The sequence below is a fragment of the Eschrichtius robustus genome, chromosome 14 (genome assembly GCF_028021215.1).
Source record: "Eschrichtius robustus isolate mEscRob2 chromosome 14, mEscRob2.pri, whole genome shotgun sequence".
NCBI lineage: Eukaryota > Metazoa > Chordata > Mammalia > Artiodactyla > Eschrichtiidae > Eschrichtius > Eschrichtius robustus.
This window is the reverse complement of record NC_090837.1, coordinates 27,962,607-27,986,318: the sequence shown is the minus strand read 5'-3', so window position 1 is coordinate 27,986,318 and position 23,712 is coordinate 27,962,607. Positions and strand designations below refer to the sequence as shown.

The 23,712-nt window shown below is 57.6% G+C and overlaps 1 protein-coding gene across 3 annotated transcripts in view; it reads left to right on the top strand.

Moving 5' to 3' along the window:
- The window catches only part of TXNRD2 (thioredoxin reductase 2), a 34,557-nt gene that overhangs the window by 771 nt on the left and 10,074 nt on the right, over positions 1-23,712 (top strand). For all 3 annotated transcript variants that reach the window (XM_068562268.1, XM_068562266.1, XM_068562267.1), the window contains exons 2-11: positions 2,036-2,101; positions 6,636-6,692; positions 7,008-7,149; positions 7,606-7,680; positions 8,228-8,306; positions 8,749-8,811; positions 11,176-11,246; positions 16,567-16,586; positions 17,271-17,362; positions 19,295-19,469. In XM_068562268.1, the coding sequence (XP_068418369.1) occupies positions 2,036-2,101; positions 6,636-6,692; positions 7,008-7,149; positions 7,606-7,680; positions 8,228-8,306; positions 8,749-8,811; positions 11,176-11,246; positions 16,567-16,586; positions 17,271-17,362; positions 19,295-19,469 (840 nt within the window). The remainder of the gene's footprint in view (positions 1-2,035; positions 2,102-6,635; positions 6,693-7,007; positions 7,150-7,605; positions 7,681-8,227; positions 8,307-8,748; positions 8,812-11,175; positions 11,247-16,566; positions 16,587-17,270; positions 17,363-19,294; positions 19,470-23,712) is intronic.

Sequence of the window (23,712 nt, the reverse complement as noted above, 5' to 3'; positions counted from 1 at the left end):
TTCACGGATAGGGTGCTGTGGGAGGAAGATTGGCGGCCCTGGCCAGCTGTGTGCCACCCTGGCCTTGGGGAGCAGGGCTAGGTAGCCCTGCAGAGTCTGGGGAGGCGGTCACCAGCTCCTGAGGTGGGGACGGAGGGCTGCTGAGGTGGGGAGGGTGGCTTTGCTGGCCCCTGGGCCCCCCTTGCTGCACATGTCAGGCGGGACCTTCATGATTAAAGCCCTCAGCCCTCATGCTGCAGCTGCTGTGACAGCCCAGGCCGTGCAGGCTGGCAGGAGGCCATGCACCCAGAGTTCTGCCCCCACGCTCAAGGGCAAAAGGGGGACCCCCAGGGCCTGGGTGAGGAGGAGCCAATAGGGCCTGGGGACGGTGCCAACACCTAGTCAGCAGGGTCTGATTTTGAGCCTCAGCCTCCACTTCAGCCCCGGAGCTCCTGATAGGAACATGCCTGCCCCATCCAGGCATGGGGGGTGGCAGACATGGCCCCTGAACAGGAGCCAGAGTGACCACGATGCTGGTGTCACCTGTTCCCTAACCCCTGCTTCCAGGAAAGAGTGTGCAGGGGGGACAGCTGTGCAGATGCTCCCCCAGGTGGCTCCCGAGGTGGCCAGCGGCCTGTGGGTTCACGGGGACCTCCACCTCCCCAGAACGCTGTTCCCGAGGCCTCGCCATCCTGGCGGGGCTCTGCTCTTTTCAGGCCCTGTACCAGCCGCTGTGTTCAGGGAGGAGCAGAAAATCAGAAGAGGGTGGGCTCAGGACACAGGGGCAGACACACCTTCCCGGCTGAGCCCCTGCATGCGGGGAAGGGAGCCAGGCTGTGAGGTGCCCCAGGGCACCCCATAGAGTGCACGGGTGTGTCCCCAGCTGACACCCTAAGGGCAGCACCCGCCCTGCCCGTCTTGGGGTCCTTCAGGGTCCTTCCTCCCCTACAGGCTACCCAGACCCCCCAGGTGTTTAAAGGCAGATTTCCTGCAGTGGAGCCTACAGAGGCCCCACGGAGGCCTCTGCCAAGTGCTTATCAGACAGAGAGGGCTGCTGGGCGTGCACGTGGGGAGAGCCCACCGCCAAAGATAAGCCCACAATCCACGCAGCCAGCTGCTCATGCTGCCCTCTGCCTGATAGAGTGGGGCTGCGGGGTGACACAGCCGGGACCCTGTAGTGGCGGCAGGAGGGATGGGCATCTGCCATGGAAGGTAGGGACATTCTCCTGGTCAGAGCCTCCCTGAGCAGCAGAGATGAGCAACTGGATGCAGCCCCTAGCTGCCTCGACCTCCCCGCCTACCTCCCCACGTCCTGATGATCTTCCGTTATTTCTTCCTCCCTCCACGGGGAGCGGGCCGGAGCCTGGTGCTGGGGGTCCCCAGCTCGGGGCTCTCACAAGTTGGCCACACCTAAGGACACACCTGCCCTTGCCGTCCCCCTGCTTCAGTTTTCTCTGGCCTGCCTTCCGTGCCAGCATTTACAGGAGACGGATAGCGGCTTCTGCAGGGAGGAAGGACTCCAGCGGCCTGTGTGCGGGGGGCAGGGGTGGAGGGTGCAAATGGCCTCCAAGGAACCCAGAGGCGTTTCAGAGCCGCTGTCCTGCCAGGCCCCGCTGGGCACTGTGAGAGGCCAGGCCGTGTTGCCCAACGCATGGGCCGCCCTTGTTCTCCCTCACTGGTGACAAAGGGTGACCTTTACAACGGAAAGACAGGTGGAGTCAAGACAAACGTTTTAATCCCGTGTCTGCTAGAACGTTGGGTGAAGTTGAGTTCAGGGCAGTCCTGCCAGTTCAATTACCTTCCTGATGTGGGGAGGTGGGGATTACACCTCCGCCAGCCTCACCTGCTTAGTCTCGGGATCTGGGCAGACAACATGCACCCCGTCATTGCTTCCTGCCTGCTGGGGGATGTGTGGTCACCGCATACCATCACAGGACGGGACTCCCATCCCCTAAAGTGGACCCTGTACCACAATGGAAACTGTGTGGCCTCCTGGGATTGCGCCCCAGGCTGCTCCTGGTCCTTCCTTCTCAACGTCTCCCCCTCACCCCTGCAGGGCGGCAATGCTATGACCTCCTGGTGATTGGCGGGGGATCCGGCGGCCTAGCCTGTGCCAAGGAAGGTACGTGTCCTGCGTCCTGCATCCCGCCAGCATGGCAGGGCCTCCAGGCTTCCGGGTCCCCTGGAGAGGGCAGTGGTGCTCTCCGGGCTGGGTGGGGATGCTCCTTAGCAGCCACAAGCTGAATGCATTGTCTCTGCAGTTGGCCTGCTCCTCCCCGCTACAACCCCAGGCAACCACTGATCTGCTTTCTCTCATTGTAGATTAGTTTGCATTTTCTAAAATTCTGTCTAAATGAAATCATGCTGTGTGTATTCTTACTTTCCGGGCTTCTCCACAAAGCACAATTATTTGGAGATTCATCTGTGTTGCTGTGTGTATCCAGAGTTCACGCCTTTTCATTACTGATAAGTATTCCACTGTATGTCTAGACCACGTTTGGTTGGTTCATTTGCCTGTGGATTGGGTTGTTTCCAGTTTTTGGCTGTTGTGAACAGTGCTGCTATGAACATTCGTGTGTGTGTGTGTGTGTATGTGTGTGTGTGTCTTTGTGTGGATGTGTGTTTTAAATCTCTTGGATAATCTCCTAAAAGTGGAACAGCTGTGTCATGTGGTGTATCTCTCATTTAGGTATTTTTTCCTTTCTTTCAGCAATATTTTGTCATTTCAATATACAGGTCTTTCACATCTTATGTCAGATTTATCCCTAGTGTTTCATATTTTTAAAACAGCTTTACTGAGGTACAAGTCACACACCATACAGATCACTCATTTAAACTGCCTATTTCAGTGGATTTTATATTCACAGAATTGTGCAACCATCACCACCACCAATTTCAGAACATCTCATCACCCCCAGGTACTCCGTACCCACTGGTAGTCACCTGTCCCCCTCCCCTCCTCAGCACCAGGCTACCACTAGTTTCCTTTCCGCCTCTATGGACTGGCCTGTGTTCTGGATGTTTCATAGAAACGTGTGGTTTTGCTCTCACTCAGCATGATGTTTTTAGTGTTCATCTGTGATACAGTGTGTGTTAGTACTTCGTTCCTTTTTTAGGGCTGAATAGTGTGGATGAACCACATTTTGTTTATCCACTTGTCCGCTGGTGGATGTTTGGGTTATTTCTGCTTGGGGCAGTTATGAGTAATGCTGCTCTGAACATTCCTGCAGGTTTTGTATGGACATGTGCTTTTATTTCCCTTGGGCAGACTCCCAGGAGTGGAATTGCTGGGTGATAGGGTAGCTCAAGGTTTAACCTTTTGAGGAGCTGCCAGACTATTTTCCAAAGTGTCTGCACCATTTTATATTCCCACTAGGAAGTGTGGGGTTCAAATTTCTCCGCATCCTCACCAACACCTGTTACTGTCTTTTCTATCGTAGCCCATCCTAAGTAGGTGGGAAGTAGGTGGTATCTCATTGTGGTTGACTTGTATTTCCCTCATGGTTAATGGAGCATCTTTTCATGTGTTTATTGGCCATTTCTATATTTATGGAGAAATGTCTATTTAGAACCTTTGCCCATTTTTAAGTTGGGTTGTCTTTTCATTATTGAGTTATGAGAACACACACACACATACACACACACGTATATTCTGGATATTAGATCCGTATCAGATGCATAATTCTCAATTACTTTCTCCCATCCTGGGGGTTATCTTGTCACTTTCTTGATGGTGTCCTTTTCAGCACAAAAGTGTTTAATTTTGATGCAGTCAGTTGATCTGTTGTTTCTTGTGCTTTTGGTGTCACATCCAAGAAACAGCATCACGATCCAAGGTCACAAAGACTTAGGCCTGTTTTCTTCTGAGAGCCTCACAGCTTCAGTTCTTACATTTAGGCCTTTGGTGCATTGTGGATTAACGTGCAGACGTGGTGAGGTTGTTGCCTCCGGGTTTGAGACATGCACCTTTCCGTGTCACGGTCCCCCTTCAGGTGACACTCTCCCACCAGTCACGTTTCACTTCTACATGTTACAAACTCCACAGCACATTGTACAATTTTTGTTTAAACAGTGACCTTTTTTTTTATACTGATTTTTTTTGTTTTTATTTTTTATATATTTATTTATTTGGTTGCACTGGGTCTTAGTTGTGGCAGGAGGGCTCCTTAGTTGTGGCTCGCTGGCTCCCTAGTTGTGGCATGCAAACTCTTAGTTGCAGCATGCACGTGGGATCTAGTTCCCCGACCAGGGAACGAACCCGGGCCCCCCTGCATTGGGAGCGCAGAGTCTTAACCACCGCGCCACCAAGGAAGTCCCTAAATAGTGACATTCGGAAGAGATTTCAGCGATAAGGAAAAAGCTAACACATCTGCCCATGTGGTCGTCATTTCTGGGGCTTCCGTTCCTTTCTGTGGATCTGAATTTCCACCCGGCATCATTTTCCTCCCACTGGAAGGACGTCCGTGAATACTTCTTGTCGTGTGGCTCTAGGGGTTATAAATTCTTTCAGCTTTTGTGAGTCTGAAGACACCTTTACTCTGCCTTCATTTTAAAAAGATATTTTCTCTGCGTATAGAATTCAAGGGGACAGTACAGCCGGCCCTCTGTATCCACAGGCTCCACATTCACAGATTCAACCAACCACAGATCAAAAAAATGTTTTAAAAAAAATTCCAGAAAATTCCAAAAAGCAAAACTTGAACTTGCCACATACTGGCAACTATTTATCATTTACACTGTATTTACAACTACTTACGTAGTGTTAACATTGTGTTAGGTGTTATAATCTAGAGATGATTTAAGGTAAAGGTTACTGCAGATGCTGCACCGTTTTCTATAAGGGACTTGAGCATCTGGCTGCTCCGGGTTGTCCCAGAGCTCATGAGAGCTCTTTCCATTGTGGATAGTTTCTATTCCTGTTTTCAAATTCACTAATAAAAGAGTGTGCGATGTCTACTTGACCATGAACCCCACTCGGTGCAGTATTCATCTCTACAGTTCAACTTGGGTCCTTTTTTCTATCTTCCATGTTACTTCTTGACTTTTTGAACATGTGGAATACAGTTAAAACACCTGTTTTACTTTTTTTTCCACTAATTCTGACGTTGGTGTCAGTTCTTGGTCAGTTTCCATTGACTATTTTTCCCTTTAAGGGCTGTATTTTCCTGCTTCTTTGCGTGCCTGGTAATTTTTGTTTGAGTGCCAGACACTTTGGACTTTACCTTGCTGGTTTCTGGATATTTTTATATTCCTAGAAATATTTCTGAGCATGTTCTGGGATGTAGCTACAGACAGTTTGATCTTTTTGAGTCTTCTGCTTAAGATTTGTTAGGTGCTCTGGCACTGTGCCTGGTCTAGGGCTAATTATTCTCAACTGCTGAGGCATGACCTTCCTAATGCTCACCCAGTGCTCCAGGAGTTAACGTTTCTCCAGGCTGGCTTCTGGGAGCAGCACTGTCCCGGCCTTAGGTACTTTCCCCTCTCTCTCCTCTCTGTCCTCTGTCCTAGGAACTCTCAGGCCGGGAGCCTGCTGGACCTTCCTGGGCCCCCTCTGTGCTGTGTCCTGCAGACTCTCTGGTCGCGGGGCTCACCTCGTCCCTTTCCTGTCTCTCAGAGATCGCTGGCCTTTGTTTTCGTTTATTCAGTTTCTTGAAACCATTATTTCGTGTATTTTGTCAGGATTTTTGGTTATTTTGAGCAGGAGGCTAACTCTGGTCCCTGTTGCTCCATCCTGATCAGACCTGGGAGCCAGGCATTGGTATGTCTGAGGTGTCCCCTTGGCCGGAGACTTTAAATCAAGCACTGGGATCCCATCTTAATTCAGTTGAATGAAATGGTTTTGTTAATGAAGGCTTCTAAAATTTGGTTCTAATCTTGGTAGCTGGTAGCCATGAATCAAGCATGTTCTGTAGTGTTTCAAACACTCGTGGGCTCGTGACATACAAGTGGGGGCGTGCCCTTGGGGCCGTCACAGCCAGGGACCAGGGCTGGCTGATGCAGTGTCACAGGCGAGCCAGCGGGAAGCCCGTGATTAGTCCTGGCCTCAGAACCTGGGGCTTGTGGCTGGGGGAGACTGCTGACAGCTGGGGGCTCTAGGCAGGGGTGCAGTTGAGGGAGGCCAGGGAGGGGGCTCCAGGCAGGGGTGCAGTTTGGAGCCCTGGTCTTGGGGCCTGGCTGACCTGGACCTGCCATTTGACCTCCGAGCTTCCATTTCCTCACCCTGAGAGGAGGCAGCAAACGTCCACCTGGGGGCTCTGACCAGGGTAGACCAAGGGCCATCCCACATGGTGTCTGGGGAAGAGAGGAGTGAGGGAGGGCCTGGGGAGCGAGCCAGGGGCCTCCCTGTGATGCCTCCAGGGAGTGTGCTTGGGGTGGGCCCTGGGCCTGTGCTGGACCTGCAACCAGGTTGGGGGGGGTGCGTCCCAGCACTGCTGTGGTGGGTGGTGCAGAGCCTGTGGTCAGGAAAAGGTCGGGGTGCCCATCTAGGGGCAGCATAGCTGGGGGCAGAGGCAGTGGGAGACCCGGCTGCATAGCTCGTGGGCGGCTGCTGGCCCGGTCCTTCCCCAACCTCCTCTGGGCCTTGTGGGCTTCTGGGGTCCCCGACCCTGAATCAGTCCCTGGTTGTACTCACCTGCCTGCTTCTCTGGTCCTTCCAGCCGCTCAGCTGGGGAAGAAGGTGGCCGTGGTGGACTACGTGGAGCCTTCCCCCCGAGGTAGGCAGCCCCCGCCGGGAGCCGTGTGTCCTGGGGAAGGTGTGTGGGGGTCACATACAGAGGGTGGCTGAGCCCTGGACTGCTGCCCAGTCTCCGGACGGCGTCCTGCTTCTCGGGGAAGCTGCCATCACTGTAGGTTCCTCATCCTCCTCATTTAAACCAAGTCTGAATGCAACTGCAGCCGACGCATCCACACGGCAGGTTCACCTGGGCCGCGTTGGAGTTAAAGCAACTAAAAGGAATTGGAAACAGCTGTAGAGCAGGGCTGGCCTGGCTCACCTGAACCTGGTCTGTGTGCTCTTCCCACCTCCCCAGGTACCCGGTGGGGCCTTGGTGGCACCTGCGTGAACGTCGGCTGCATCCCCAAGAAGCTGATGCACCAGGCGGCGCTGCTAGGGGGCATGATCCACGACGCCCCCCACTACGGCTGGAAGGTGGCCCAGCCCCTGCACGACTGGTGAGGGCGTGTGGGGGACGGCCGATCCCATCAGCGTCACAGGAGCTGCGGGCGCGATTCTCACCCGGGAGCACCTCTGGGCCCCCAGCAGTGGGCAAAGTCTGGAGATGTTTTTGGTGATCTCCACAGTGGGGGCTGCACATCCCCTGGGTGGAGCCTGGGACGCTGCCACTTGCCCCACGGCGCCCAGGACACCCCTGGAAGGACGCTCGGCCCAAAGGCTGCAGTGCTTCAGGCCTGGCGGGTGGCACGTGGTCCGCTCGGAGCCCCTCGGTCTGAAGCCCCAAACCTGGCCCTGGGGCGGCAGCCGTGGGGACAGACGTCACCTTTACCACCTTGAGAAACCCCTCTGCTTCTGGGCATTTCTGTTAAGGGCTGTTTGCCTCTAATAATCTGTGACGGGACCACAGCTGACACTTGTGTGGTGGCTTTAAGCATCGTGCTTTGTGTCAACAGGGGGAAAATGGCAGAAGCCATTCAGAACCACGTGAAGTCCCTGAACTGGGGGCACCGGGTCCAGCTGCAGGACAGGTACTAATGCCGCGCTAGGCTCTGGGCGGGTCCTGGGGCACGTGAGGACTCCCCAGGAGGAGGAGGCGTGAGACCTGGGTTAGAAAGTCCAGCCACCACCCTCGCCCCTCGTGGTGCCTGCTCTCCCCGCCTCACCGTCCCCTCCCTGCTGGGCACCCCCTTCACCAGCCGGAGGTCCGTGGATGTTTTGGGGGGAGGGTAACTGGGTGCATGTGGGGGCCTCCCCTTCCTGGTGGAGGGTGTCCAGGTGACATGACTGACCTCGGGGGAGGCCCAGCCACCTCTGTCCTCACACACCGGGGCTGAGCTTGGGCCCTTAAGACACCCCTGCATGGCAGCTGTGGTCACCACGTCCCAGGGAACCCTGGGGAGACAGCAGCCGCGCCCCATGCTTCCCGGTGCGGGTCCACACACTCCTTTTGCCCCCCGTGAGCCATGGGTGGCCCAAGCTCACATTGTAGCCATCTGCCTAGTGCTCCCTATTTAATCCTGAGGTGATGCCTCATTTGCAGAGGAAATGTTTGAACATCCTATTTTTATTTTGCAGAAAAGTGAAGTACTTTAACTTCAAGGCCAGCTTTGTCAACCCACACATGGTTTGTGGTGTCTCAAAAGGTGGGGAAGAGGTGAGCGCCCACCTCCCGGGGCCCCTGGGGCAGCACGGGCCAGTCCATGGGTCAGTCTGTGGCCCAGGCGGGTGGACCTCAGCTCTGCTCGGCCTCAGCGCTGTCCTTGGAGATCAGCGCTGCTGGGATTGATACGATGTTCCTCTGGGGCCGAGGCCAGTCTAATTCTTTGTGAAGGAGGAAGTGACCATGCCAGGCTGCCCGCTGCTCAGGCGGCTGCAGCCCTGCAGGGGTTTGCGGGGATTCCAGGAGACCTTACCCCCCGTGTGATGCTGTGTAAACTGTGAAGTGCTTGGACTTAGAGGCTCTCCTGCCAGTCCCTGGGGCTGCTGCCACAGGGTCCACACTTCAGGGCAGAGGCTGTGATGGGGAAGCTGGTGGAGCCCTCGAGTGGGGACCACAGGTGACCCGGGTGACTGTGGCTTTCTCGGTTTCTTCTCAGACTCTGCTTTTGGCCGACCACATTGTCATCGCCACCGGAGGGCGGCCGAGGTACCCCACGCACGTGAGTGTCCTCAGGAGCCCCCACCCCCCCCACCCCGTTCATGGTCTGGTGACGTGCACCTCCCACTCCCCCCTTTCCTCCAAGTGGCCCTGTGCTCACGGCTGTCACTTTCCACTGCCCGTGCTCTTGAGTGCCCTCTGCTGAGCCAGGTTCCCACATCCCCACTTGGCTGAGTCCCGAGACCGGCTCTTGCGTTCCTCGGCTGCTGGGCCGGCCCCCGCCTGCCCTCTTCCTGTCCCCACGTCACTTCTTCTCTATCTCCCGTGTTGATTCCTCCTTTTTAGCCTCAGAATGTTGGTACGTTTGGGACTTAAGCCTTGTTCCTCCTCCCCCAAACCCAAATCTTGTTCTTTAGTTGACATGAAACTCACATACCATAAAATGCACCCTTTCAAAGGGTACAGCCCAGTGAGTTCCAGTTTACTCAGAGTCGTTCACCCGTCGGTCCCACTACTGAATCTCAGAACGTTTCATCCGCCCAGAACGAAACCCTAGCCCCATCAGCCGTCGCTCCCGTCCCTCTCCCCCGGCCCCAGCAGCCTGCTGTCTGTCTCTGTGGATTTGCCTGTTCTGGACGTTTCACATCAGTGGGTTGAGATGCATGGCCTCTTTGACCAGCTTATGGCTGAGTGATGTTCCGCGGCGGGTGTGACATTCTGTTGTCCGCTTGCGTGGTGGACCTCTGGGTTGTTTCCATTTTGTTATGAGTGACGCTGCTGGGAGCCCATGTGGATGCGGGTTGTCCCTTCTCCTGGGCAGACACCTGGGGGTGGAGGTCCCAGGCCCTGGGGGCGGGGGGCAGCCTCACCGTTTACATCCCCACCTGCAGTGCGTGGGGTTCATCCTTTTTGGTTTCTTCTCGTGTCTTGTGATGTTTTGCTGAAAAGTGATCATTTCAAATAAAATGACATGTTCACTCTGGAAGCTAGGATCTCCCTCCACTTTGGGATTTCGCTTATTGCTGCTTGGCTGTTGGGTGATTTTTCTGGACCGATTTTGTAAACTCTTTATTCTGTGTCCTGTGAGGCTACTGAGGTCTCTGCTCAGTGGCCAGCTAGTGATTGGGCAGAGGTGTGCTTAAACACCAGACCCAGGAAGTACCCCCGTCTTTGCGAGGTGCCCCACCCTCAGTGCTCAGCCTGGTGGGGGACGCTCTGCCTTCGCCCCCACCTCCTGCTTCTGCGGGACCTGGAGGCCAGTGCTCAAGGCCGCCCCAGACCCAGACATAGGCCCAGACAGGTGGATGGGGAGGACCAAGGGCGTGGTTCTGCGTCCTCGCAGACTCTTAAATCTGAACCTCCATCCAGTTCTGTGCTTCCACTGGAAACAGGAGCTGGGAGGGCGCCAAGGCAAGTACACACTCCAGTCCTCAGGACCGCGACGTGGCCCCTGCCGCTGTCAGCTCAGCAAAAGCAGCCTCCAGAGGGGACCAGACAGCTGTGCCAGGTGGCCCTGGGCAGGATGTGTGGCTCCGTAGGAGGGGAGGGCGCTTGTTCCAGTAGCCACATAGGCAGGGGCCAAGTGGTGACCATTAGTGATCCCTCACCCACAGCTGGGCCCACGTTGGCTCCACTCAAAGCCCCTGATGGCCGTGGTCAGTTCCTGGGACCCAGGGATCAGCTCAGCTCCACCCTGCACGTGGCTGCCAGAGCGCCTGCGAGGGGACTGGCCTGGCCTCTCCCTGCTGTCCGCTTGCCTGAGGGGCGGGGGGGTGGGGGTGGGGGTGAAGCAGGAGCCTCGGGTCCTGGGGAAGCCGCTCAGCGGCCACTCTGCTCTTGGCTGCCCGCCCCGGTGCCTGCCAACACTTGTTGTGTTTTAGTCCCTTTGATATCCAGACCTTTCGATCTTCTTGAGCAAACTTAAGAAATTCCTGACTTTATTTTTTTTGCCAATTGGAACCATAAACTGTTTGAAATCCGTTTCCTCTCTCCCAGCACATCTGACTCTCAGGGGCCATAGAGAGGACGTGTCCTGTGTCCCCCACCTGCTGGGGTATGGGGTGACCTGGACAACTCCCGGGCACAGGGCCCACCGTGCTGTCCCTCAAGGGCCCCCGGTCGGTTGCATCCAGCCTCCAGCCTTCAGCCTGGCGCCCTGGGAGCTGGCCCGCGCCACTTCACCCCTCGCTCCCCACAGCCCTGGGTCTGGATCTGGGGGGAGTCCTGGAGATCGAGAGGAAGGAGCCGCTGCCCCGGGCCCCCCAGGAGCGGCCGTGTCCCCTGTCCAAGAGGCCGCACCCGAGGAGGTGCAGCCACATGTGGGCAGGTGGTTCTGGCCCAGTTGTGTCTGCAAACTGGGCGTCCTCAGAGGGAGCCCCGGGGCAGCCGGGGACGCGGACCTCACATTGACCCTTTTCCCGGATAGATCGAAGGTGCCTTGGAATACGGGATTACGAGTGATGACATCTTCTGGCTGAAGGAGTCCCCTGGAAAAACGTAAGGCCTGGGGGTGCCCAAGGGGCCCCACTCCCCTGTGCACACGGCCAGGCGGGGAGCACACGCCGCTGCCCCTCTGTAGCGCATTCTTTCCCGCCTACCTGAGGAAAGGGCAAAAAGCCTGGCCCTGTGCCCATTTTGGGCTGACACTCTCCCAGGACTGAGTCACAGTGCGTGGCCCTTATTGTCTGGGGCGCAGGTTTTCACCAGGGTTCCCAGGAGCTGCAGGTCCCAGCGGGTCCTCAGGGCCATCTGGGTGGGTGGGTAGGTGGGTGGGCCCTGGGGAAAAGCCCTGGTCCCCCTCCGGCTCCGATCGAACGTCCCCGTTTTCATCTGTTTGTCACCTGGGCTTCCCTGAAATCAGCAAAGGCTTGGGCTGCCAGAAACCAGAGCCCAGCTGTGAAGCCAGACCTGCAGCGTGACTGGCCCCCCCATGGCCAAGGGCCGGGTTCACTCCTGGCATGGGGTCCAGGTCTGGATGCTGCTTCCTGGACACCGAGGGGACCTCATGCTCGCAGGGACCATAGAGGCCACCAGAGGGCGACAGAGGCTCGGCCGTCATAGTGCTGGGCTGTGGGGGACCGGCTGCCGATGGCCCGAGGGCATGCCCGGGGTGGGCAGGTGTGTGCAAGTGTGCATGTGTCAGCATGGGTGAGGGCATGTATGTGTACACGTGAGCATGTGTGTGAACACGTGAGCACGTGTGCGAGAGCTTGCGCGTGTGCTCGTGCTGCGCTCTGCTTGTCCTTGCTATCCCAGCCTCACAAGATGTCCTTGTTCAGGGCTGGGCACGGCCCCTGGCATGGGGGTGGCTTGGTGTGACCTCCCACCACTCGCGGCCACCTCATTGTGGAAGGCTGCAGTGAAAACCCCAATGTGCGTCTTCTTGTTGTCTCAGTGTTTCTTACGTGTCGTGTGCGCGGTCAGGGCTGTGTCCACAGTAGAGAACTGCGGTCCCGGCTGGGCATTTCCATGGGGCCTGAAGGGAAGGGAGCCTCTCCTGCTCCCTGCGGGGGTGTGGAGGGAGCGCAGCCACTTCCATCTGCGGTCAGGCTCCTGGCCCTGGCCACCGCCTCGCCTCCCACAGGGCCCCCAGGCTGTGGTTGGTGTTTCGACTTGGCAATAGTTGTTAATTTTTCTGATGTCACATTTATCACGTTTTCTCTTTACGCCATAGTATCTGGGTTATTTGTTGTTTTGTCTCTGACTAGTAGGTTAAATGTGGCCTGGTTTCATTTGCGTTTGCTATTATGTGGTCTTTTGTGCAATTACTGGCCGTTTAAAATTGAGTGTGTGAGTCGTGAGTGTGTGTCTGTGAGTGAGCGTGTGTCTGTATCTGTGAGTGTGAGTGTGAGTGTGTGTGGCTGTGAATGGGGGTTGCTCGCTCCTGGGCCTGCTCTCTGGCTTTTCTCTTTCTTATCTTCCCGAAGGTTTGCTGTCAGGGCTGAGATCCCGTGTTGTTTACAATTGCAGATTTTCTCAGCTTGTCCTTTTAACTCATGTAACATACAAATGTTTTGGTCTTTTTTTTTTTAAGTGTAGCTTAGGCTCTTTTACACTTAATGGCTGTTAGATTTACTGCATGTTCAGGAGGGCCTTTCCCCCCCAAGATCGTTTTTGACAAAAGCCCTGGATTTCCTGTGGGTCCCAGGGCCTTGGGGCGTCTGCAGCACATCTGCGGCAGAGACAGGGTCCCATGCGTCCACCACCAGCCCCTCCCACAAGCCTGGAAGCTCCTCCAGGCGGAGCCCAGTCCTGCTCTGGCCCTGATTCGGGGTCCCTACCGCTGCTCAAGTGCCCAGCGTGGTCTTCAGACCTGCGTTGTTTTCTTGCGCATTGATTTCTCTGGGTCACTGAGGCACTTTGCCAGCCTCTCCGAGGTGGACTGTGGAGACCGTGGTGCCGATGGCCTTCAACCTGCAGCCGCCTGGACACTGGCTCCCCGCTTGGTGCTTCTGGCCTGGCTGAGGCCGCCCGTGTGGCCTGGTAATCTCCGCCCATCACCGAAGGCCAGCAGTTTCTGAATCCTGGTCTTTTGTTAAATTAGTTCCTGTGTGTTTTATTTTCTCTCGTTTGCTATTTCCCCGTTACATTTTGAGAGCTAAGTCCACCTCCAGGAGGGGCCGGTGTCTGGCGGCTCTCACTGCCCTCTGCTCACCGGAGGCTGGTGCGCGGAGAGGCCGCACAGGCTGGAAGGAGGCCCGGGCGCAAGGGCCCCGCGCAGCTGCCCCCAGTGACCACGTGCTGGGGCAGTGGCCTGCGCGGCCGGGAAGACAGCCCCAGATATTGGGGTCAGGAAAGTGTTTATTTTCTTCAGAAAAAAAAACGTTTAGAAGACTTTTTTAAAAAAGCTCTTTCGTTTAGAAGGAATCTAGGTATGTTATTGTTTAAGGAAAAAAGTGTTTGCAATGTATCAGTCACCCGTTCCGTTCTGAGCATGATTTATGTGAGGAAATGGTTTTTTTAAAAATTAAGCTGGAGATATATCCCTGTACGATGCTTCTGTGAAACGCAGCTTTTGTGCGGAGCTGTGGATGCAAGTTGTAACAGTGTGATACGGGAGTCAGTGTTTACTCCTTACATTCCTGCCCGCAGTCAAAATAAGCCCGAGGGTCTACAGTAGCATTTCTGTATTTTATCAGCTTGGGCTGGGCTGGGGGGGCCTCTGCTCACACTCCGAGGGGCTGTTTCTGCCAGATTTATTTGCCTTATAAATATTCCCCGTGTTTATTTTAACTCGCCTTTAAAATGGAGCTGAAATGAATATGGACCCGAGGGCTGCCCCCAGCCCTGGAGGCCTCCTGAAGCCGGGCGGGACCTTCCCACTTGGCCCCGGCCAGGAGGCCAGCCGGCGGCCGAGGGTGCCCAGCGTGCCTGGCCTCGGCCTGTAGCGGTGGAGCCTCCACTGGCCGGCTCCCAAGGGCCCGTGGGCGCCGCGGCTGGACCGTCCTTCAGGGGCGTCTGCATGAGGCTGGGTGGCCAGCAGCTCAGGCCTGGAGATCCGGCCCTCAGCCTCTGCGGTTGCCCCACCTGCCTTTGCCCCTGAGAGTCTTGGTGCTCTCTGGATATCCTGTGTCCAGCTGCTCCTGGGGGCCCCGAGCTCCGTGGCCCCAGCATTTCCTGTGCTGGCAGGACAGCTGCAGGGCCCCCACGCTGTGTGGGTGCACCCCCGGGGAGCGGATCGGGGCCTTCAGACTCAAGAGGCAGGTGGAGAGCTCTTTAAGCTGGGGCTCCAAGCCCTGAAGGAAGGCTTTGTTTCTGCTTCCTCCCCCTTCAGACTTTAAGGAGAGAGCCAGCCCTGTGATCAGGCTAATCCCACTGCAGTTACACCTTGGAGTACAGTGTTTGCAGCACCGAAGGGCACACAGGGGGGCTCCCCGAACACACACACAGCTGAGCGGGGCTCTGGGTGCAGGTGGAGCCCCCGTGGGGTGTCCTGCTGCAGTGTGAGGCCATGTGTCCAGTCCTCAGAGGCCCCGCCTCCCCAGGTCCTCCCTTTGCCAGCAGGGCCTGCCCTGGGCACTTTGCCTTGGCACCAGCTTCAGCCCCACCCAGGCTGGGGTCTCCTAGGTGGGGCAGGGTGGAGTGAAAACCAACACTGTTGACCGTCTTTCCTCTTGGAGACAAGATGAGGCCCAAGGTGACCATCAGGGCCAGTGGATGCCTGCCCGCTGTGAGGTTTCAGCCGCCCATGCTTGGTCAAGGACGCCCACTGAGGCCCGGCCTGGCTGGCGCCTGTACCCCAGATGTGCCCTCTGTTGGCGGCTCGGAGCCAGTAGCCTGGGGCTGGGGGTACCATGACCTTGAGGTAGGAGTGGGGGGCCCACCCCGCCTCCCTACCCTGCTCCCTGCAGGGCTTGGGGAGGTGCCCGGGGCTGCAGGAACAAAACGCTTTTGCCAAAATCAGGAGACCATGTTGCTGCGTTGCCTGGAGCTGGGCTGCGGGCTTCAGGCTGCAGCCACCCCCCGCCAAGAGGGTCTGCTCTATGGAGACAGGAAGGCTCAGACGAGCAGGACAGCCCAGCAGGCGGGCAGTGGGCTCCCCGGCACCTGCATGGCACGGTTGCCCAGGCCATGGCCACCCTGAGTGGGAGCACAGGGCACCATGAGGTCCACACGGATGCTCTTCATTGGTCCTTGTGTTGGGGCAGGATGTTCAAAGCAGCTAAAGCCTGTTTGCATTTTAAGTAACTCGTAGTTTCATATTTTAAAGAAAGGTTTGTCCCCTTCCCCATACACGTCAAGACTCAGGGAGGGCAGGTTGTGTAACGTTGAGTGTACCCACGCGCAGACATGTGCATTGTACCTATGTGTGTGTGCCTCACATGCCGAGCTCTCCCCACTCACCCTGCACAGGATGCCAGCACGGTCCTGTCCCAGCTCCTGAGAGGAAGCCATGTGCCAGTTGCTTCCCGCAGGGCACCGGCAGCAGTATTCCCAGAGGTGTGCTGCTGTTTGAAATGGAATTATATCATTAGTACCTGCTGGGATCAGAGCTGACATTTGCTTATCCATCCTTGCATCACCTCCTCTCATTCAAAGGCTGAGGGGTGATCTGACAAGCCCACCCACACGCCGCCCGGGCTGGGAGTCTCCACTCTGTGTTCAGTTCTGTTCATGTGTACACGTGTGCAAGTGTGTGTGTGTGTGCACATGTATGCATGCAGGGTGTGTGCAGCTGAATAACAGGAGAGGATCTGCTGGGTCCCAGCGTCCTGTGTCCCACTCCCTGGCTGCCCTTGCTCGGGGAGCTGACTCTCCCAGCCACAGGCCTGTGTGCAGTAGGGCTGGGTGGGCATGGGGTGGGCCGTCTGCCTGGGCCCCGTGGTCCCAGAGTGTTCTGCCCACAGACAGGGCGTCCAGGAGCTGCCCCACGTCTGGCGCCTCCCCGTCTGTTTCCAGCCTGGCTGCAGGAGGTCCAGAGGAACCCAAGGCAGAACTTTCCTTAGGAGAGAAGGAAAAGCCTCCTGCTTCTTCTGACTGGGCTTCGTCCATGTTTGTCCCGCCTCCAGGCTCATCCCCGGGACGTGCTGTTTTGTCCCTGGCCACTCATTCCTTCGCCACCAGGCAATTTCCCAAACCAGCAGCTCTGTTTGTCATTTACAGCTGGAGCTCTGGGAAGTGGGTTTTGTACATTGGGACTGCCTGTTTGAACAGTTAGCCGCAGGGACTCCACAATAGTGACATGTCAGCTGACAGGCGCCCTGCATGAAGGCTGCAGGGCCCCGTCCCCCTCAGAGCCCCACCAGGGACGGCTGTGTGCATCATGGCGGCCACGTGTGAGACTCAATTTCTCTCTCTCTGTCCATCTCTCTTACAGGTTGGTGGTTGGGGCCAGCTGTATCCTTTGCTGCGTGCAGGTGACAGACAGATAGACAGCTGTGTTCACCATCCTGAGAGTGGAAGCTTGGGCCCCAGGCCCGCCTCCCCCCTTTGCCGCACTCTCTCCCATGGGGCTTGCCCTCTGCCACCTGGAACCAGGCACTTACAGGCACTTACAGGCCCACTCAGGGCGGATGACCTGTGCTCGAGGGACAATTTGAGGTTGACCTTTGAGGCTGGGGCTTCCTGGAGGCTCTTCCTGAGCCACTCGCTGGCTGGGCAGCTGGACACAGCCGTGAAGCAGACGGTCCTCCCTGGAGAGCAGCCCCACTCAGGCCGGTTCCTTAAGAGGGAGTAGTAACACCAGGGAGGGTGGAGGGCGTGTCTGCAGGGAGATGGAGGCACTGAGGTCTGGGCACGTCTCCTGTCCTTCACCACACAGGCCCCTTGGTTAACCTCCAGGGAGTCTGGACAGAGGCCCCGTGGAGACAGAACCTGCCTGGCCTGTGGGTGCTGAAGGGAGTCTCCACCTTGCCCTGGACGTGCGTTTGAGAGATGGGGGCGGTGGGGAGGGTGTCTCTGCGGCCAGTGTTGGAGACTCTTCTGGGCTGCTGGGGACTGGTGGAGATGGGGGCTGCTGGCGGGGGCACCGGCGGTCTTGCTGCCTAGCTCCCGTTAGTGTTCCTTAGCCTGCTCTGGCAGACGTGGCCCTGGAGTGCGCTGGCTTCCTCACTGGGCTCGGCCTGGATGCCACTGTCATGATACGCAGTGTCCCTCTACGGGCCTTCGACCAGGTAATGCCGGGCCGGTGTCCCCTCCACCTGTGGCCCACCTGGGCAGGTGCAGGTGTGGGCTGGGAGCGAGGTCTCAGTCTTTTTTTTTTTTTTTTTTAAATTATTTATTTATTTATTTATGGCTGTGTTGGGTCTTCGTTTCTGTGCGAGGGCTTTCTCTAGTTGTGGCAAGTGGGGGCCCCTCTTCATCGCGGTGTGCGGGCCTCTCATTATCGCGGCCTCTCTTGTTGCGGGGCACAGGCTCCAGATGGGCAGGCTCAGTAATTGTGGCTCACGGGCCTAGTTGCTCCGCGGCATGTGGGATCTTCCCAGACCAGGGCTCGAACCCGTGTCCCCTGCATTGGGAGGCAGATTCTCAACCACTGCACCACCAGGGAAGCCCGAGGTCTCAGTCTTTACAAACTGGCCCTTGAGTCGAATGAGGAGATTGTTGGCAAAATAAACACCTGCCAGCGTATTGCAGCAAGGGTCAGCACGTGGGGAGCGTGGCAGGGACCAGAGGGACACCGTGGGCATGCTGGCCAGATCACGGGCCGTGAGGTCAGGTCACCCAATAGTAAGCGGCCGGTGTGTGTGGGCAGAAGTGCTGTCCTGGCTTCCTCGCAGAGCCACCTGAGGTCCGAGGAGCTCCGCTATCCAAGGGCAGCATGGACAGGGAGCAGGCGGCAGCTGGCGAGACCCTGGGTGACCGTCACGGGAGATGGTGGCCCGGCCACCATGGACTGGAAAGACGTGATGCTGAGCCAGGCCACTGCAGCCTCGCCACCTCCCCGTCCACCACGCAGGGCAGCACCGGCCCTGGGGCACAGACTCTCTCCCTGACGGCGGACGTGCCCACATAATGAGCACGTGGAGTTTTTTTTAAACCAAAAACCCTCCGAGGAGATGTCACTCTAAAATCCAGGTCTGGGTTGTCATTGTCAAGACACCAGGCTCCCGGTGCCCTGCAGAGATTGGCACTGTCCATTGCACAGCTCTGGGGCAATGCACCCCTCGGTCCTGTCACCTGCTCAGTGCACACGCCCGAGCACCTGCCACGGGGACACACGTCCAGGGAAGGCCTCGAGCCTCATGCTGGACACAGGCGGAGATGGGGCCCGAGAGGCAGAGGTCCGCAGGGACGTGGAGAAGGGGGCCGATGAGGCTGAGCTGGAGAGCCGGGTTGGCGGGTGGTCATGGTAGCAGGAGAGGGAGAATCTGCATGTGGTTGGCACGCGGAGACAGTGGGGTCACCAGGCTGGAGTCGGGGGAGCGGGGGGAGAGCAGGCTCCAGGTGAGGCCTTGTGGCCTGCCCACCTGTTCTAGGGGACAGACAAGGCTCCTCATGCTGGGGTGGCCCCTGAGTCAGGGGAGTTAAACATTGACTTGTATTTTCTCCTGATGGCTTGTTCGAGCCCCCACCGTGGCCCTGGGGGCACAGCTGCCTGGGCTGAGAGGGAGGAACCCCCTGCAGCGCCTCCTTATGCCATGCCACCTCCCCTAGCAGTTCTTGGTGAGAAGCGGAGGTGCCCACCTCCACTCCTAGCTCCCCCGCTGCTAACCCCAGCCAGGGGTCCAGGCAGGCAGAGCCCGGGAGAAGGGGTGCGTCTCTGCCATTTCAGTGAAGACTCAGTTAACTAACATCTAAAGAGAGTCCAGAGGTCACATGCACCCTAACCGAGGGGCTTCGGTCCTCAGATTTGGAGGGGTTCGGGGCGCCAGAGGCTCTCCCGGCTTGGCCCTCAGCTCCGTGGAAAGCAGGGCACTCGGAGCGGGGCAGCCTGTGTGAGGCGTCCTGGAAGAAGGTGTGGGGCCCTGACCTCTTCCTTTGGACAGGCTCCCCTGGGGCCCTGGGCCTTTTCAGGCTGTAGGCCCAGGTCCTCTCCACAGGCCTCAGCAGTGACACTCCCACTGCTGCCCGGTCCTCAAGGCGTGTCCTCTTGTGCTTTGCAGCAAATGGCTTCCTTGGTCACAGAGCACATGGTGGTTCACGGCACCCGAATCCTGAGAGGCTGCAACCCCTTGAGGGTGGAGAGGCTCTCAGACAGGCGGCTCCAGGTCACCTGGGTGGACCTCGCCTCCGACAAGAAGGACACAGGCACCTTTGACACCGTCCTGTGGGCTGTAGGTAAGGATGCTCAGGACCCCATGCTCCTGTGCGCACTTGGGGGACCAGGCGAGGGACCATGTGATTGTGCGTGCACTCTGGGGACAAGGTGTGGGACCACGTGCTCCTGCGCGCACTCAGGGACCAGGTGCGGGACCAGGTGCTCCTACGCACACTCGGGGGACAAGGCGTGCCGCCTTCCCCTCCATTGGGCATCTTGGCCCCCTTCTCGCCACTCCCGGCGCCCGTCACCCTACTGGCTCTGGGGTGGGGGGGTGGATAAAGGCCATAGGGCGGCCCTGAGCAGCCTCGCTCCTCCTCCGTCCGAACACACTGTGCTCTCCTGGTCTTTCTTCCCCAGCGCTCCTCGTTCTGGAAATGAAAACCAAGGAAGAGCTGTGGATGGTGGGTCGCAGGCAGCTGGGTTTTCGTCGGGGAGACTAGTTGGTCCTACGGGCGGTTTATCGAGGCCTCGCGTACATTTCCTACTAACTTTAAACCTTGGTGTAGATGTGTTTTTTCAGTAAATTAGACTTGTTTTCCACCATAGCTTCAAGATAGCTGTTTATAACATACAAACGATAACAGAGTTTTTACCTTTTTTTAACTGTTTTAACGTGTGAGTAACATAAAATTTACTATCTTAACCATTTTTAAGTGCTCAGTTCAGTGACATTAAGTACATTCACACACCACCCTCCATCTCAAGAACTTTTCATCGTCCCAAATGGAAACTCTGTCCCCATCAGATAACCCCCCACCCCCTCCCAGCCCCTGGCCCCCACCCTCCTACTTTCTGTCTCTGTGACTCTGATGACCAGGTCCCTCAAGTGAGTGGGACCCTACAGTGTTTCCCTTTTTGTGTCTGACTTAGTTCACTGGCGTTGTGTCCTGGAGGTCGTCTGTGTCGTAGCCTGTGAAGGTGGGCAGTGCTGCATATGGCACACTAGGCTCATCCGGGCATTTGCCGGTGGACACTTGGGTTGCTTCTGTCTTCTGGGTGTCTTGGAAAATGCTGCTGTGGACAGTGGCACGCAGAAGCCAGCTGCTGTTAATACGTGAATGTAATGGAGATGCGAACGTAATGGAGACGTGTAGCTTCTAGCCAGCTTCTCGTTGCTTCTGACGCGTCCACTTGGCCGCCTTCGGCTCTGTGGGTCATCTTGTGTTGGGAGTGGGTGTCCTTCCGGCCTTGCCAGAAGTCACACTTTGCAGATTTGCAAAGGCAGCGTCTAGTGATAGGGCAGAGGCCCCGGGCCTTTCCCAGCAGGCGTGGGCTGGCCGCCACCCTGCCTCCTGTTCCCCGAGAGGCATGGGTCCACCTGTTTGGGGGGGTGAAGGCCGAGCAAGCGTGGCCACGCAGAAATGGCTTGTTGGTGACCTTGTCGGGCACACTCCCTCCCAGGCTGGGCCCTCCCTGCACCCGGCTGCCCCCACGAAGAAGGGGAGAGTGGATGTGGGGGGCCCCTGCCAGGGCCGGGACGGTCAGCCTGGAGAGGAATGGGCTTTGAGGGTGGAGCAGGGAGTGCAGGCGCCGCGAGGTGCTCCCCACAGAGGGGCTGCGGGTCCTGCTTCCGAGGGCGTGTGGGCTCACCTGCCGGGACATGCACCTGCCTTGGTGCCTGCGGCCCGTGGGCTTGGGACCCTTTTTCCTGATCTGTCAGCTTGCATTTTAAACGTAGGGACGGTCAGTGTCTTCGTTCTCCCGTGTTTCCAGCCCGTGGGTCTCTTCGTGCTGAGCCCGGTCACTCGTCCCCCGTCTGGGCCTGGGCTCTGAGTCCGTGTGGCCGTCAGACTTGTTGTCCGGCTCTACAGCACTCGGCGAGTGTGCTGAGCCCTCAGAGGGCCTGTCCCCCAGCGTTTGTCCACCCCAGCTGCCCAGGCCCCCGCGTCCCCGGAGGTGGGCCCGGGCAGCAGCGCACTTCTGAGAAGCTGAGATGCTCAGAGTAGTGGGAAATCAGAAAATGAAATAAACTCCGGAGGAGTCAGCGATTCACTTCTGAGGAACAAAGCAAAGATCTGAAATGCCCCAGAGTGAACTTACTACCTCTTGACCAAGATCCGCTAAATTACCAGAGGAAATGTTCTTGACCAAATTGTAAAAGTAAATTTTATGTAGGTTTATTTTGATGAACGCTACTCAGACCCAGAAATGTAAACTGATGGTTATTAATTTAAAATCCGTTCTAACTGACGAGGTGGCTGGTTCCCCCTCCCACTTGCACCCCATCCTCCCGCTTGGTCCCCAGTGCCTTTGTACTGAGGCGCGGGCTTGCACCTAGATGCCATCAGCTGAGCGCACGCTGCTGGCGGCAGCCAGAGGGTGAGGAGCCGGGCGCTCGGAAAGTCTCAGGGTCCTCCCAGCGTCCAGACGACCCTGGTGGGCGGCAGGCAAGGCCCCGGGAGCCCTCCCCAACTGGGAGTTTTGTTTTCTGTATTTTCAAAAAGAGCATCCCCCAGACAGTCTGCCGGGCGTGATTGATGCTGGGGGTGGAAGCTTTTCACAGTCCTTGGCCTCTGACCTTGCTTTCCGAGGCGGCGCTGTGGTGGCGGGTTCCTGGCACGCCTCCTGGGTCTGCACGGGCAAGTGCTGGCGGGGCCACTGCTCCCGCCGGGTTTTGTAAACATTCAGGAACCATTTCCCAGTTTAACAACTGGGAGTGTTCTCTGCCCATTTACCAGGTAAGCCTTGAACCAAGCGTTATTTCTACTTGCAACAAAGGGTGATCCTGGAGGTCAAAATACAATCACCTGGGCGGCATGGCTGGGGAGGCAAAGAGCTCGCAGACCATAGGTCTGCCCAGACGCCAGTGCTGCATCCACACCGGCTGGACTTGACGTGTTAAAAATGAAAAGGGAAAGATGCGCCTCGTGCCCTGTGGACGGTCCACGTGGACGGCCTTGGCCACAGCTGACGAGGCTCACAGACGCGGGGATGGGACGTGGGCCCTGCAGTCTGCCAGCCTCTTCCTCGGTGCAGCCTTGATCTCCACGTGGTGGATTAAACACATTAGCAGCTAAAGCAGTTAATTGCTGTGCAGGGGGCCGGCTCATTGTTTGTCTGTGAATCACCCACCCACACCAGGTGTCTTAGATAACAGGCTGGGAACTCGCAGGAGGAGGATTTCCTGTCTGCAGATGTGCCGATTACGGTGCTGAGTGAAGACAGTCAGCCCGCCTGCCGCAGGCTCGTGTTCACCCGCACAGTTAACCACTTGTGGCCTGGAGCCTGGCTGTGGAGCGGGGGCGGGAGCAGGACTGGCTGGCCCTGAGTGGACACCTCCGAGCAGGAACCCTCAGCTTCCGTGTAGCTTCCTCTTGTTTTAAAGAATGGCTGGAGCACCATGGCCTCGGAAAAACCAGGAGCTGAAACGGTCCCAGGCTCCTCAGCATCTCCAGCCTCCAGGGAAGGATGAAGGCTCTGGCACGTCCATCCCTGGGCCACAGGAGCCCTGCCCAAGTTGGAAGAGCCCACCCAGGTGGCCGCTGTTACGGAGTCCAGAGTGCCTGCCTCGAGACAAGGCAGGGGGAGTCAGTCCCTGAAGCCATCTCCTCTTCTTCAGGCTTTGTCTTAGCAAAAAGCCATTGCCGTTTACCTGTGTCATGTTTGAGCCTCAAACGTGGGGAAAGGGAGCTCGTGAGACCTGGCTCAGGACTGGAGGCCAGCTTCCCAGCTGCACCCAACGACCACACTGAAGCCCTCGGGCCTGAGGACACAGTGATGGGGGCCCAAGGTGCCCAGGATGCCTGCAGCCGGGGCCCCTTCTCCGTCCAGGGCTGCCTCTTGGAGGTTGGGGAGGAGCTGGTAGTCTGAGCGCGGATGCAACCTGGTTGGGCCAGCCTCGGGCCAAGGCTACCAGGCCTGTTCCCTGGGACCGCGTCTTGCTGTGGCTGCGGGAGACCCCTGTGTGGCTATGTTCTCTTAGGTGGGGACTCCACAGTGGCCTGCCTGTGCCCCCTGGGAGGGTCACCCAGGGTGGGTCCCTGCCTCCCGGCACCTTGCAGGCTGCCTGTGCACCCTTGCTGCGGTCTGTCTGACCACAGCCCGTGCTCACCTTTCACACTCCTGCCGGCACTTAAATCTTCCCTCGCTACACGATCCCCCTGCTCGTCGGGAAGTGTGCTCCAAGGAGGCGTGAAATTGGAGGGAACGCCCTTCTTCCTGTAACGGGAGGCAAGGGGCACGTGAGAGGACTTGTGTCTGGTTGTCTGCGTCCCCGTGTGCCGCAGAGCAGGTAGCCATGACCAGCAGCTGGTGGTTCTC